The sequence below is a fragment of the Panthera uncia genome, chromosome D2 (assembly GCF_023721935.1).
Source record: "Panthera uncia isolate 11264 chromosome D2, Puncia_PCG_1.0, whole genome shotgun sequence".
NCBI classification, from domain to species: Eukaryota; Metazoa; Chordata; class Mammalia; order Carnivora; family Felidae; genus Panthera; species Panthera uncia.
In genome coordinates this window covers 38,484,994-38,498,138 of record NC_064818.1, presented here as the reverse complement: position 1 = coordinate 38,498,138, position 13,145 = coordinate 38,484,994, and the positions used below count along the sequence as shown (strand labels likewise).

The 13,145-nt window shown below is 48.6% G+C and overlaps 1 protein-coding gene across 2 annotated transcripts in view; it reads right to left on the bottom strand.

The window, feature by feature from the left end:
* Positions 1-13,145, bottom strand: part of SH2D4B (SH2 domain containing 4B) — a 92,707-nt gene that overhangs the window by 29,371 nt on the left and 50,191 nt on the right. For both annotated transcript variants that reach the window (XM_049645295.1, XM_049645296.1), the window contains exons 5-6: positions 3,091-3,307; positions 829-953 (exon numbers count right to left, since the gene is read on the bottom strand). In XM_049645295.1, coding sequence (XP_049501252.1) covers positions 829-953; positions 3,091-3,307 — 342 coding nt within the window. The remainder of the gene's footprint in view (positions 1-828; positions 954-3,090; positions 3,308-13,145) is intronic.

Here is a 13,145-nt window from a genome sequence, read left to right as displayed (position 1 = left end):
TCACTGGACGGGGTCATGAGCTTGAGATGTGTTCTTGAACCTTACAAGTCTGTTGGTGACATTATGAAAATGTCCTCCCTGACCTGGACCTGTCTCCTTATCTGTAAAATGAGGAATGAGACACTTCCAGGGAGGCTTCCAGCTTATGCTTGGGTGACCCTGACCTCTTCATTCAGCCATTCTGTCATCTCAGCAACAAGTACTTGTTCAGAGCCTGCCGTGTGCCAGCCTATGGCCGGGATCTGGGATGCAGGCTTAGACAACGAGATGTGGGCCCTGCCTACCAGGAGCTCACGGTGCAGTGAGAGCTCACAGAGAGCTCACGCTTGGGTGTATAGAGAAGACACCTCTGAGGAGGCCCCGATGGTCAAGGAGTCTGTGAGTGAAAGCAGTGAGCAAGATCGTGGTCATCCCTCCCCAGCAGAGAGAGGGGAATGCACATTAGAAATCCCTGGTGCCTTCCGTGTCCTGGACCCCTGCTCGTACACGTCTGCCTTGGTCCCTGAGGGCCTTGATGAAGGCCACTCAGTAATTCAGCTCAGGCCCTGGGGAAATCACAACCTGTGGCTTGAACGCAGCACATTCAATGAGCAAACAGAGGACAGCCACGGGACCTCTCTCCACTCCACTCTCACCCAGGTGACGCAGGACAGCCAATCCTTAACCCTGGGAGACCGGCCAGTCTTCGTGGGGGTAGCGTGAAAGCAGCAGAGTCCAAAGTCCTCCACTAGCCCTGATGACCGCAGTCCTTCAGGACCTCCTGCCAACCCCAGAGAGAGGTGGACACGGGGAAATTATCCACCCCAGGGGCCCGGAAAGCCATCCTACCATGGAACCAGGGGGCGATGGATTTGGTGTTCCTCTCAAAGCCGGCTCGGCGAGGCAGCTGCTCCTCCTTAAACCAGCGGACTATGACTTCCCTGGAGACAGGTCTCCGTGGGCGCTCCCAAGTCCTGCTGAGAAGACAGCAGGGATATGGAAAGTCAGGGAGGGAGGGGGAGGGGACCAGAAGATCGGGGAGAAGGAGGAGGAGGGGGGAGGAGAGGAGAGGAGGGGAGCGGAGGGGAGCGGAGGGGAGCGGAGGGGAGCGGAGGGGAGCGGAGGGGGGCCGCTATGAGATGAATAAGCACGATGCCCACACTCACGCCTGTGGAGACAATTAAATGAGTCCAGGTGCTTGAAGGCACTTTGCAGATTATAACGTACCAGCTGTTATTACTTTTCCCCAAAGAGAACTGTTATCACTTGCTTCGAAAAAAAGCCGCACAGGTGGGAATGGAAAAGAGGACAGGAGGAGATGTCTGAGAGAAAGAAAAGGCATTTTCCCGGCCACTCATAGGCCTCCCGCCTGTGGCCGCCGTGTGTCAGATGAGTGTCTACAAGGCTATTCTTTAAGGGCACTGTTGGTAATAACCAAAGATTTCAAACACCTCTACTGTCCACCAGTAGTTTTTGATAATTAACTTCTAGCACATCTATAGAGTAGAATACGACATAACTATAAAAAAGGAAACTCGAAGCACCTGGGTGGCTGAGTGGGTTAAGGGTCTGACTCTCGCTTCTGGCTCAGATCATGATCCCAGGGTCACGGGATCAAGCCCTACATCGGATCTGCACTGACAGAATGGAGCCTACTTGGGATTCTCTCCCTCCCTCTCTCTGTGTCCCTCCCTCATCATGCTCGCTCGCTCTCTCTCACTGAAAGAAAAAAGAAAGGAAGGAAGGAAGGAAGGAAGGAAGGAAGGAAGAAAGGGGGAGAGAGAGAGAGAGAGAGAGAGGAAGGAAGGAAGGAAGGAAGGAAAGAAAGAAAGAAAGAAAGAAAGAAAGAAAGAAAGAAAGAAGACTAAATAGGGGCACTGGATGGCTCAGTCAGGGGAGCATGTGACTCTTCATCCCCAGGTTGTGAGTTTGAGCCCCATGTTGGGTGTAGAGATTACTTAAAAATATTTTTAAAAAAAGAAAACTAAATAAAAATAAATGAATAGCTAAGCATTGATGTGAAAAGCAGAGCCATGTGTACAGCATGCAACCTTTTCTTATAAAAAAAAAAAGAGAGAGAGAATGAGACTGGGCTAGGACTTTTTACGACTTTTCACGTCAGCAACTACACGACAGAAGTGGGCAGGCACACATAAACTAAGAACAGTGCTCCCACCCACGGGGCACGGGAAAACCAAGTAGGTGGAGGCAGGAATGGAAGTCTGTCTTTTTCCGTATTTCTTTTTAAACTTCCTGGTTTGTGAATCATAAATGACAAGGGAGGGAGGGAGGAAAGAAAGGAGAAATGCAGACGTGGTCAGCTCTCCCTAGACGGCGGGGAGAAGGAGAAGGGGGTTATGAATAATCCTAAATCCCAATTAAAGCAAGACTCAGACAAGCCACCGTCATTTGGGAGTGAATGGACTGCCCTGCAGATTAACTGTGGTTCGGGGAAGCAGCAAACACTCACTGTCCACCCTCACGGGGGCAGGAGCTGCTCAGCAGTGATGGACGTGCGGGGACCAACCTTGGGGCTGGTCTAAGGAGACGCTCCAGGCAACCTCTTGACCGTGGGTCTGGCGAGCATGGGCAGTCACTTAAGTGTCCCTGCCAAAGCACTCCTGAGATGACCCCCCTGCACTCAAGCACACTCACCTGCAAACCCAGTATCAGAACCCAGGATGCACCAGCGCCACCTGCGGTTAGAAACAGCAGCCAACACTGGTTTCCAAGCTGCTGGACCATATTTAACCCATTTGAGGTCTTATATTACAAGTTCTTAACCCGGTATCTGTAGACCCTGAAGAGCTTGAAATTATATGCAGACATTTTGGGGTATGTTCATATGCACATTTTGGAAGCAAGACTGTACACAGCTTTCTTTAGATTCTCAAAGGCATCCTAGACCCAAAATGTTAAGACTCCCAGAACTCCGGGGCTACTAGAAATCTCCGACCAGACTCCTCACTGTCCCCTCCTGCCCCATTATGCAGACTGAGACACTGAGGCCCATAGCGGGGAAATGACTAGCTCCAAATTTCACAGCAGTTGGAGCAGAGACAGGACTGGATCCTCCAGCCACACTGCATTTGCAGAGTCCCCCAGACCCACCTGACAGGTACGGCAAGGGGTGGCGGTGGCCCTGCGCCGGGAAGGTGGTGGTCAAGTCTGGCCTCCTGCTCCTGGCTCTGGCCAAGCTCTCGGAACATGGAGCTGAGGCCAGCGACGGTGCCCTTCTGGATGGCACGGAGTGAGTGGCGCCGGTACTCGTCCCTGGCGCGCTGGGCTCTGCGACTCCTCTCTTCATCAGCAGCCTTGGACCGGCGCACTGCAAAGGGGTAGAGAGTATGTTTACCCAGACCCGCAGCCCAGGCTGTACACTGAGCAAGTCAGGACTGGGCCCAGAGCCCTGGGAGTCACCCAGAGTCCCACGATTCACCTGGATTCACCCACATGGGCTGCATGGAGGTTCAGAGCTTGGAAACAGCAGGGCAGGCCCAGCCCTGGCCAGCAGCCCGGGGCTTGCCTGTCCCTGTGGAGGTAGAAACACTCGTGACACTTCAGGGTCATCTGCCTGTTCCTATGGCTCTGTTCCAGAATGAGCAAGCAAACTTTGGATGGAAATATACATCTCTCTACGTATTTCCTTCCGGGAGTACCCTGCTTAGAGCAGCTTCTCAAACCATGTGCCTACCTGCCCAGCCTCAAGGGCACCTGTCAAGGTGGTCAGCATCTCCAAATAGCACTACCATCACCCACATTGATTGTAGCTTTCTCTGTGCCAAGCCCTGGGTTCTATGCTTTGCCTGCGATATCTCATTACAGACACTTCCCCCAACCACCCAGGGAAGGGGGCCCATCACAATTTCTACTCCAGAAACCCAGCCTCCACGGCACCTGGGTGGCTCAGCCAGTGAAGCAGCCGACTTCAGCTCAGGTCGTGATCTCACGGTTCATGAGCTTAAGCCCCACGTCAGGCTCTGTGCTGCCAGCTCAGAGCCTGGAGCCTGCTTGGGATTCTGTGTCTCCCTCTCTCTCTGCCCCTCCCCGGCTCATGCTAGGACAGTAACTTGCCGGGCTGGGTCAATGGCCAAGCCAGGAACCATCCTCTCTGCTACCACAGGGTGAGTTGTTAGAAACACTGGCGTCCCGGTCCTGGTGCCCCTTCTCTGGTTTGCAGTGGCCTTGACAGCTGACGAGTGTGTTGGCGAGAGGATCCTTTGGGAGCTCTGTCACTCCCAGAGGCCCCTCTCTCCAGCCTTCCAGGCTTTTGTGTTCCTCCAGGCAGGGCCCTGTCTCAGCCAAGTGGCCTTGGAAAGACATCTGTGTGTTGCTGCTTCTAACACTCACAAGGGAGTCCTAGAGCTGGGAAAATGCCAAGAGAGGGAACAAAACCGGTTGGAGGCAAGGTCTAGAATTCAAGCTAATTCTTTTGTAGTCTGAATGCATCCTGTCAGGTCCCTATCTGCCTCTAAAATCCAGTTCTTTCTGCAGAGAACTCTTAGGGCTGGCCGTGTCCTAATTGTGCATGACTGGTAACTGAGTGGGCCCGAGAAGGTCACCTTCCCCTCCTAGAGTAAAATCTTACCCATAATCTACTTCTATTCCAATCATTCCATGCATGTGTAGCCAACACCTACAACCTGCCAACGTCAGAGATCTGTGTTCTGTTAGTGCCTGGAGGACACAAGACAAATAAGCCCTTGTCCTGAGAGGCAGCACTTCTAAAGTTGTCTCTCAACTTGTCAAAGACCCTTTCTTGAAATAAAACGTTACCCCAGGGGCGCCTGGGTGGCTCAGTCTGTTGAGCGTCTGACTTCAGCTCGGGTCACGATCTCGCGGTTTGTGAGTTCGAGCCCCACGTCGGGCTCTGGGCTGACGGCTCGGAGCCTGGAGCCTGCTTCGGATTCTGTGTCTCCCCCTCTCTCTGCCCCTCCCCTGCTCGCACTCTGTCTCTGTCTATCAGAAATAAATAAATGTCAAAAAAAAACACAAAAAAACACAAAAAACAACGTTGCCCCAGATCCGAAGAAGGGCACATCAAGTCTGTCCCTCAGAAGGTATTTATGGAAGTGGAGGTCACATGCAGAGGATCCAGTAGGCAGAGTCCCACAAGGTCAGGTGGGGAATTTCTTCTGCTCTACTCATGGCTATCGTCCAGTGCCTACAATACATACGTGCCAGCCAACAGACAATGCCTATTCTTGGCCGACTGTGTCCAGTTAAGGATTTAACTCTGAGCTGGGTGCAGACATAACAGAGACCGGACCCTCAAGGTGCTACCTGGGAAAACAAGATAAATATCTCTAACACAATGAAGTCTGGGACAAATAAAGCATTGTCAGGGTTTAGGGACAGCAGCTCTCATATTCTGCGAGGAAGCCAACAGCCATCACAGGAGAGGAAGCATCTGGGAAGATCAACAGGAGTTTTCCAGAAAAAGAAGCCATCCCAGGGAGAATCCTAGGTTTGGTGCCCAGCTGGCTCATCTGTACATTCTGGATACCAGGAACACCATGATGCCTGCCTTGCATTGCCGTGGGAGGGTCAAACAAGGCCAGGGTGCCCAGGCGTGGGCTTTGCAGCCACTAGCCAGCAAAAGAAACACAGACAGTGGTGCCCTACAAAAGCCAGCGACCTTTGAGAGCTTACAGCCCCACACAGACAGCGACACTCAGTGACAGACAAGTTGCAGAAGGAAGTCATAGGCAACCTAGGAAGATGGGCTTTGGGGACTCAGCCAGGTGAGGCCCAGAGCCATTCGACACACAGAGACTAAACTCAGCCTCCTAAGGGCCAGCTCAAGCCTGCCATTCTCTTCCTCAAAGCCTTCAGGGGCTCCCACTGGACACAGGATAAAGGACAAATTCCCCTCCCCAGCCCTTAAGAAGTGTCCCGCCTGCCCCACTTTCTTTCCCAGCCTAATGGTTTCTGAGCTCCTCCCCATTATTCACTGGGCTCCACTGGGCTTCCCATGCTCTGCAGACTCTGTCCTGCTCGGCTGTGCTCAGCCAGCTCAGACCAACTGTGATGAACACACAGCCAGGGCAGCGCAGAAAGGCCAAGGCACTGACAGCTCTCGGGGTGAGGACATGGCCAAAGCCACAAGCAGGAAGCAAGCGGGAGCTCTGCCTTGGCCTTGGCAAAGCCAACCCTGGGCAGCAAGAAAAGGGATTATGGAAAAGGGACCGGAGTGGAGTCACACGGGGTCAAGGGCAGCTCCAAAACAACTTTCTTGGTTTGTTTTATTTTTTCTCTCCTTACGTTCCTGTTTTGTCTTTGAGATATAATTGACCTATAACAATGCGTATGTTTAAGGCATACAGCATGCTGATTTGACACATTTATATACCGTAATTGTAATGATGGCCACGATACCATTAGCTAACCCCTCCAACACCTCTCATAATCATTTCTTTCTTGTGGTAAGAACATTCCAGATCTAGTCTCTTAGCAGCTCTCACGTGTATAACACAGCACTGTTCGTTGGAGCTGCTGTGCTGTGCACTAGATCTCCAGAACTTACTCATCTTCTAGGTGCCAGTTTGTGCCCTTTGACCATCATCTCCCCCAGTCCTTGCCCCCTCCCAGCCAGCCCCTGGTAACCATCATTCTAGTTGTTTCTAGGAGTTTCGCTTTTTTTGATTCAACACATAAGCGATATCATCGTGTAGTATTTGTCTTTCTCTGACTAATCTCTCTTAGCGTATTATCCTCAAGGTCCAACCATGCTGCAAATGGCAAGATTTCCTTCTTTCTTATGGATAGTATTTCTGCGTGTGTGTGTGTGTGTGTGTGTGTGTGTGTGTGCATACACACAGAGAGTGTGTATACATATTGTGTCTACACACACACACACACACACACACACACACACACGTTCTTTATCCACTCTTCCATTGATAGATACTTGGGTTGTTTCCATATCTTGGCTATTGTGAGTAATGATGCAATAAACATGGGAGTGCAGGTATCTCTTCAACAGCTTGTTTTCATTTCCTTTGGATGTATACCCAGAAGTGGGATTGCTGGATCATAGGATATTTCTATTTTTAAGTGTCTGAGGAAGTTCACTGTTCTCCACAGTGGCTGCACCAATTTACGTTCCCACCAACGGCATACACCGGTTCCCTTTTCTGCACATCCTTGGCACGTGCCATCTGGCTTCCCTAAGAAAATTCCAGAACGGCCCTGGGCCTCAGTTTCCACCTCTGTCAAAATGAGAACGACACGAACGTCTGCCTCACGGAGTTGTCATGGAGAGTAAATGAAACATACAAAAACACTATAAACTATGAAGTGTCCTGGAAAAGCGATGTCTGACTAAATCAGGCCCCTGGCTTTGATCCTTTCTTCAAATCTCTCGAAGCCTGAGTCTGGAGCCAGGGTGCCTAGATTCAGATCCCAGCTTCACTTACCAGCTGTGTGATGCGGGACCAGTTACTTAATCGCCCTGAGCCTGCATTCCGTCATAAGTTAAACGGAGATAATAACAGTCCCTACCTCATCACGTTGTCATGAGGATCCAGAGAGCTCATAAGGTAAGCCACTTAAAACCATGTCAGGTACATATTAAGCACTATGGTTAAGTATTAGCTAAAATGTTTCTTTTCATCAGCCCCGGAATTGCCAGGTCCAAAACCGAGTTCCTGGCCAGTCCAGGAGGGGGCACCCTTGCTGGCCGATCATGGGGAATCCTCTCTGGGTCAAGCAGCTTACCCTAAATTCCACTTTGAACTCCTGAGGGATTGCTTCAGTTCCTTCTCAGAATCAGGAATGAATTCAGACTGTATCCCAGGAATCTGCCACAGAAAACCCTCAGCCAGAACCCATGGGGTATTTTTCTTCTAACCCAGTGAAAATAACTCAAACTCACATGAGGAGCCACAGGCATTTTCTGCCCTGAGCCAGCAAGTATCAAACTCTCCGCGTGGCCTGGCAGACCCACTGCAGAGGTGAGGACCCACACCAAGACACCTGCTTCTTCCTCCCACAGCCCATGTCCCAGCCCAAGGTGACGCCCCATGGGCCTGGCCAACAGGCACTGCGAGGCCTGCTCAACACACAGAACAAAGGGTGACCATGGCCATTCTTACTTCCAAGATAAGATCCGTGGTCTCCTTTCTCCTTCTGCTAATGGGAAACTGAGGCTCATGTCACAGTAACACTGTATGGATGGCTAGAACAGTGTGAAAACACTGAGGACTTCAGGAGAAAGGCTGAATTGAGATATCAAACAATAGACTAAGCACAATAAGACACCACTTCACACACATCAGGGTAGCTCTTTCGTTTTTAATTTTTTTAGTTAGAAAAAAAACAGTAAACAAGTGTTGGCAAGGATATGGAGAGAGTGGAACCTTTGTGCATTGTTGGTGGAAATGAAAAATGGTGCAGCTGCTGTGGAAAATGGTATAGCAGGTCCAGAAAAATTAAACGTACAATTGCCATACAATCTTCCGGATATATACCCAAAAGAATTGAAAGTAGGGGTTGAAACAAATTTTTGTACAGCAATATTCATAGAAGCATGATTCACAATAGCCAGAAGGTGGAAACAAGCCAAATGTTCATCAAAGGACAAAGAGATAACCGAAGTATGGTATGTGTGTGTTTGTGTGTATGTGTGTATGTACATATATGCATATATATATGCAGTGGAATATTATTCAGCCTTTAAAAAGAAGCAAATTCCTTGGGACGCCTGAGTGTCTGACTTCGGGTCAGGTAATGATCTCATGATTTGTGAGTTTGAGCCCCACATCAGGCTCTGTGCTGACAGCTCAGAGCCTGGAGCCTGCTTCTAGTTCTGTGTCTCCTTCTCTCTCTGCCCCTCCCCTGCTCACACTCTGTCTCTCTCTCTCTCTCTCTCTCTCTCTCTCTCAAAAATAAATAATAAAACATTTTTTAAAAAAATTTTTTAAAAGAAGGGAATTCCAATACCTGCTACAATGTGGACAAATCTTTAAGACATTATGCTAAGTGAATAAGCCAGACACAAAAGCACATCATATGATTCCACTGATATTCCACGCACGGTACTTACAATAGTTAAATACACAGCAAAAAGGAGAATGTTGGTTTCCAGGGGTTGGGGACTGGGTGGGACAGGGAGTGATTGTTTAATGGGGACGGTGTTTCAGTTTGGGAAGATGAGAAAGGAGCAGTGGGCATGGGGTTCTGGAAGATTACTAGTTGCTGCTCGTCATGAGACGTCTCTCTGGAGAACTTGCCCATGGTTCCTTGGGCCCTCTCTACCTTTGCCCAGATAGAAAAGACTCAGGGTAAGGGCGCCTGGGTGGCTCAGTTGGTTGGGTGTCTGACTTCGGCTCAGATCACGATCTCACAGTTTGTGGGTTCGAGCCCCGCATTGGGCTCTGTGCTGACAGCTTGTCCAGAGCCTGGAGGCTGCTCTGGATTCTGCCTCCCTTTCCCTCTGCCCCTCCCCTACTCACACTCTGTCTCTGTCTCTCTCAAAAATAAATAAACATTTAAAAAAATTAAAAAAAAAAAAAAGAAAGAAAAGAGTCAGTGTTTTATAGAATTCAGATGATCTGGTTGGTTACCTCCACAGAGAAACCAAATCCTTCAAAGCAATATCTATTTGTAGCAACCCCTTGGGTGTAATATAATGTCCCCGAAAAATAGTGAATAATTGTATACATATATAATTTAAATCTTTATGGGTGCTTTTGCGTATATTATATATATGAGATATATTATGAAATTATAGCATATGAAATTATACGTATATGTGAAATCATATATATATGAAAAATATATGAAAAAGCACTCATAAAGATTTAAATTATATATGTGGGTAGTTGTGTTTAACTTCTCCATTTTCTGTTCCACGTGACATTGGACAACTTGATTACCATATCTACACCTTACTTCCTCACCTGTAAAATGGGGACGTCCTGGGATTGCTTTGTAAATGAGGTACACAAGATACTACACAGAAGGGTCTTGGACAGCTCCTGTCACACGGTACAAGTTCATTAAATATTACATATTTATTGTTATTGCTGCCTTCAGTAAGGGGACTGGAATGCCTCCTTCAGAAAGGGTCTATCCCACTTAAGGCAACGGGGTGGAGGTGGGGAATTGGTGTAGGGTTGGGGGCTGGGTAGTCAGGAGCTCTTGTCGGGCAAATGGGGAAAATGAAATCTTTGTGGAATAGGGAGGCTTCCTGACCCCTGGGAAAGGACAACAGGCACTCCAGAGAGTGAAGGATATGCACACAGGCCCCTGGGCACTCAATGTGCTGGAGCAGCCATCACCTGCAGAACGGATGGATTTGGCACCAAGATGATGAACCCTGAGAGATGAGCCTCAGGGAAAGAAAGTGAGGCTCACCCCCAGCTAAACGTGGCCAAGGGAAGAAGACCTCTCTCCACCCTGACTCAAGTCTTCTGAGGTCACCACCCACCATGTCCTGCTGACGATTCTTGATGGCTGCCAACAGTGACCCCCTGTGGCCACCAGAAGTAATTTCAGGGGTTCCTTAAGGCCAGGGTAAACCTGGGGATGACTCTGCTTTGGGACAAAAGAAAGCCCCCAGGGATTCTTGAGCAATTCAAGAGAAGAGAGAACCCCAAGCAGGATATGAATCAGGCATGTGGAGACTCAGGCTGGCACTATTCTAAGTTGTAAAACCAAAAACATTTGGCACTCAGAACATGAAGAACAGCTCTAACTGGTTACATCCAAAGAGACATTGCATAATTTCCCATCCCATGAGTAGATAGGACAGGCCCTTCTTCTGTGTTATCTTTTCCTTCCAGCCCCACCCCATCTCCAGACCGCACTGCGTCTCCTCAAACCCCTGCGGGTTCTGCCTGTCTCAAGCACACAGCATTTTAGAATCACCCACATGAAACCCAGACTCCAGAGCAGTCTCCTTTCTATGGGCAAAGAGAAGGGAACCAACGTAATTGGACTCCATACTGGGCCTGAGCACACAGTTTCTCCCTCAGTTCTGACCACACCCTGGCAAGGGGGGAGCCAAGCAGAGCACAGATCGTGTGTTAAGGGTCACACCAGAATCACACGGTTCAAGGAGGGAGGAGAGGGGTGAAGAAGAACACAGCTCCAATTTTTGGAAAGTGTATCATTTACCAAGTCATGCTGGCTTGTCTCCAAATCTCTGGGCAGCTAGACATCACCTAACTCCACATGCCTGCAAGTTCACAGTTGAGACATAATTAAATGAATTTCTGCCTGGAATATTCAGTGCTTCTCAGAAGCCAGAGCCTGCTCTGCTATTTGAACTGAACAACTAACTTCGTATTCTAGTGATACTAAAGGAAACAATGCCCTTTTTCCTCTAACTTGGAGAATTTAATTTAGGTGTTTTATCAAAAACCGCTGCTCCCAGGAGATGAATGGCCCACTATAATCTCTCATATTAAATTAATTGAGTGCAGAACGACTTTGCTGGTTTTGAATGACAGGCTCCAGAGTTTAGCGCATCATTCTTCAAGAAAGCATAAAATAGGGAACCAAAATCAGGGGACCTGAATTATCCTTTCCTCTGTCTTTTGGAGGGTTTTCCATTTTCTGCTGCCACGCTGTACATTAATTCGCAATCAGGCAGCACTTGAGCCAGAGAATCTCCTGTCTCCGTCCCCAAGGAAACACCAGCCCAGCCCATAACGGTCTACCTCATCGTGTCACTACCAGAAGAGAAACGCTCCTGAGTGACACATCCTCCCTCTCCCTTTACCCTCCCAACAAGCCTCAACTCAACACGGATGCCCCCACTGTACAAAACAGAAACTGAGCAACTGAGCACGAACTTGGTCCACAGTCACACGAGCCAGTGGCAGAGCTGGGGCGGGGCTCCCAGTCCAGGGCTCCTTCCCCTCCCACACTAGAGTAGCCTCATGTGACTTCACCTTGTACCTGTTCACCATATTTTCAGTATAAACCTTTGTCCCACCTTCTTGTTTCTCCCCTCTCTTCTTCCGTTCTGAATCTAAATGAATCGTTCTTTAGCTCTTGCCTATCTTCCCTTTCTAGCCTCATTCTCGTCATTGTTCACCAGGAACCCCAGGCTGCAGCTGATTCAGAACATGTGCCGTGCCCTATGCACACGATGATGACCTTGCTTTTGCTCAGTGCTGCTCCCTCTGCTGTGATGCCCTTCCCTGCCTTCTTTACCTCTCCATTTTTCCCAAACCAAATGCCATTTCCTCCATGGAGGCCTTTCCAAATGCTCTATACACCGCGATCAAGTGGGATGTATTCTGGGATGCAAGGATGGCTCAACAGCGGCAAATCAATAACTCTGACACACCACAGTAACAAAAAGAAGAATAAAAATCACATGATCATCTCAGTAGATGCAGAAAATTCATTTCACAAAACTCAGCATCTTTTCATGATAAACACTCTCAAGAAATTGGGGATAGAAAGAATGTACCTCATAATAAAAGCCATATATGACAAGCCCATAACTAACCTCATAAGCCCCAGTGTGTGGTTGAAAGCTTTTGCTCTAAGGTCAGAAGCAAGACAAGAATGCCCACTGTCACCACTTTTATTCACCATAATGCTGGAAGTTCTAGCCAGAATAATTAGGCAAGAAAAAGATAATAAAAGGCATCCAAATCAGAAAAGAAGAAGTAAAACTATCTGTTTGCAGGCGGCATGACCTTGCACATAGAAAACCCTAATAATTTTACCCAAAAATTGTTAGAACTAATAAACAAATTAAAATGGCAGGATACAAAATCAACATACAAATGTCAGTTGTGTTTCTATGCACTAACAGTGAATCAGCAAAAAAATAATAATAAAACAACCCCATTTACAATAGCATCAGGGTGCATGAAACAGGCAATAGGGATTAAGAAGGGCACTTGTTGGGGCGCCTGGGTGGCGCAGTCGGTTAAGCGTCCGACTTCAGCCAGGTCACGATCTCGCGGTCCGTGAGTTCGAGCCCCGCATCAGGCTCTGGGCTGATGGCTCGGAGCCTGGAGCCTGTTTCCGATTCTGTGTCTCCCTCTCTCTCTGCCCCTCCCCCGTTCATGCTCTGTCTCTCTCTGTCCCAAAAAATAAATAAAAAACGTTGAAAAAAAAAAAAAAAAAAAAAGAAGGGCACTTGTTGGGATGAGCACTGGGTGTTGTATGTAAGTGATGAGTCACTAAATTCTACACCT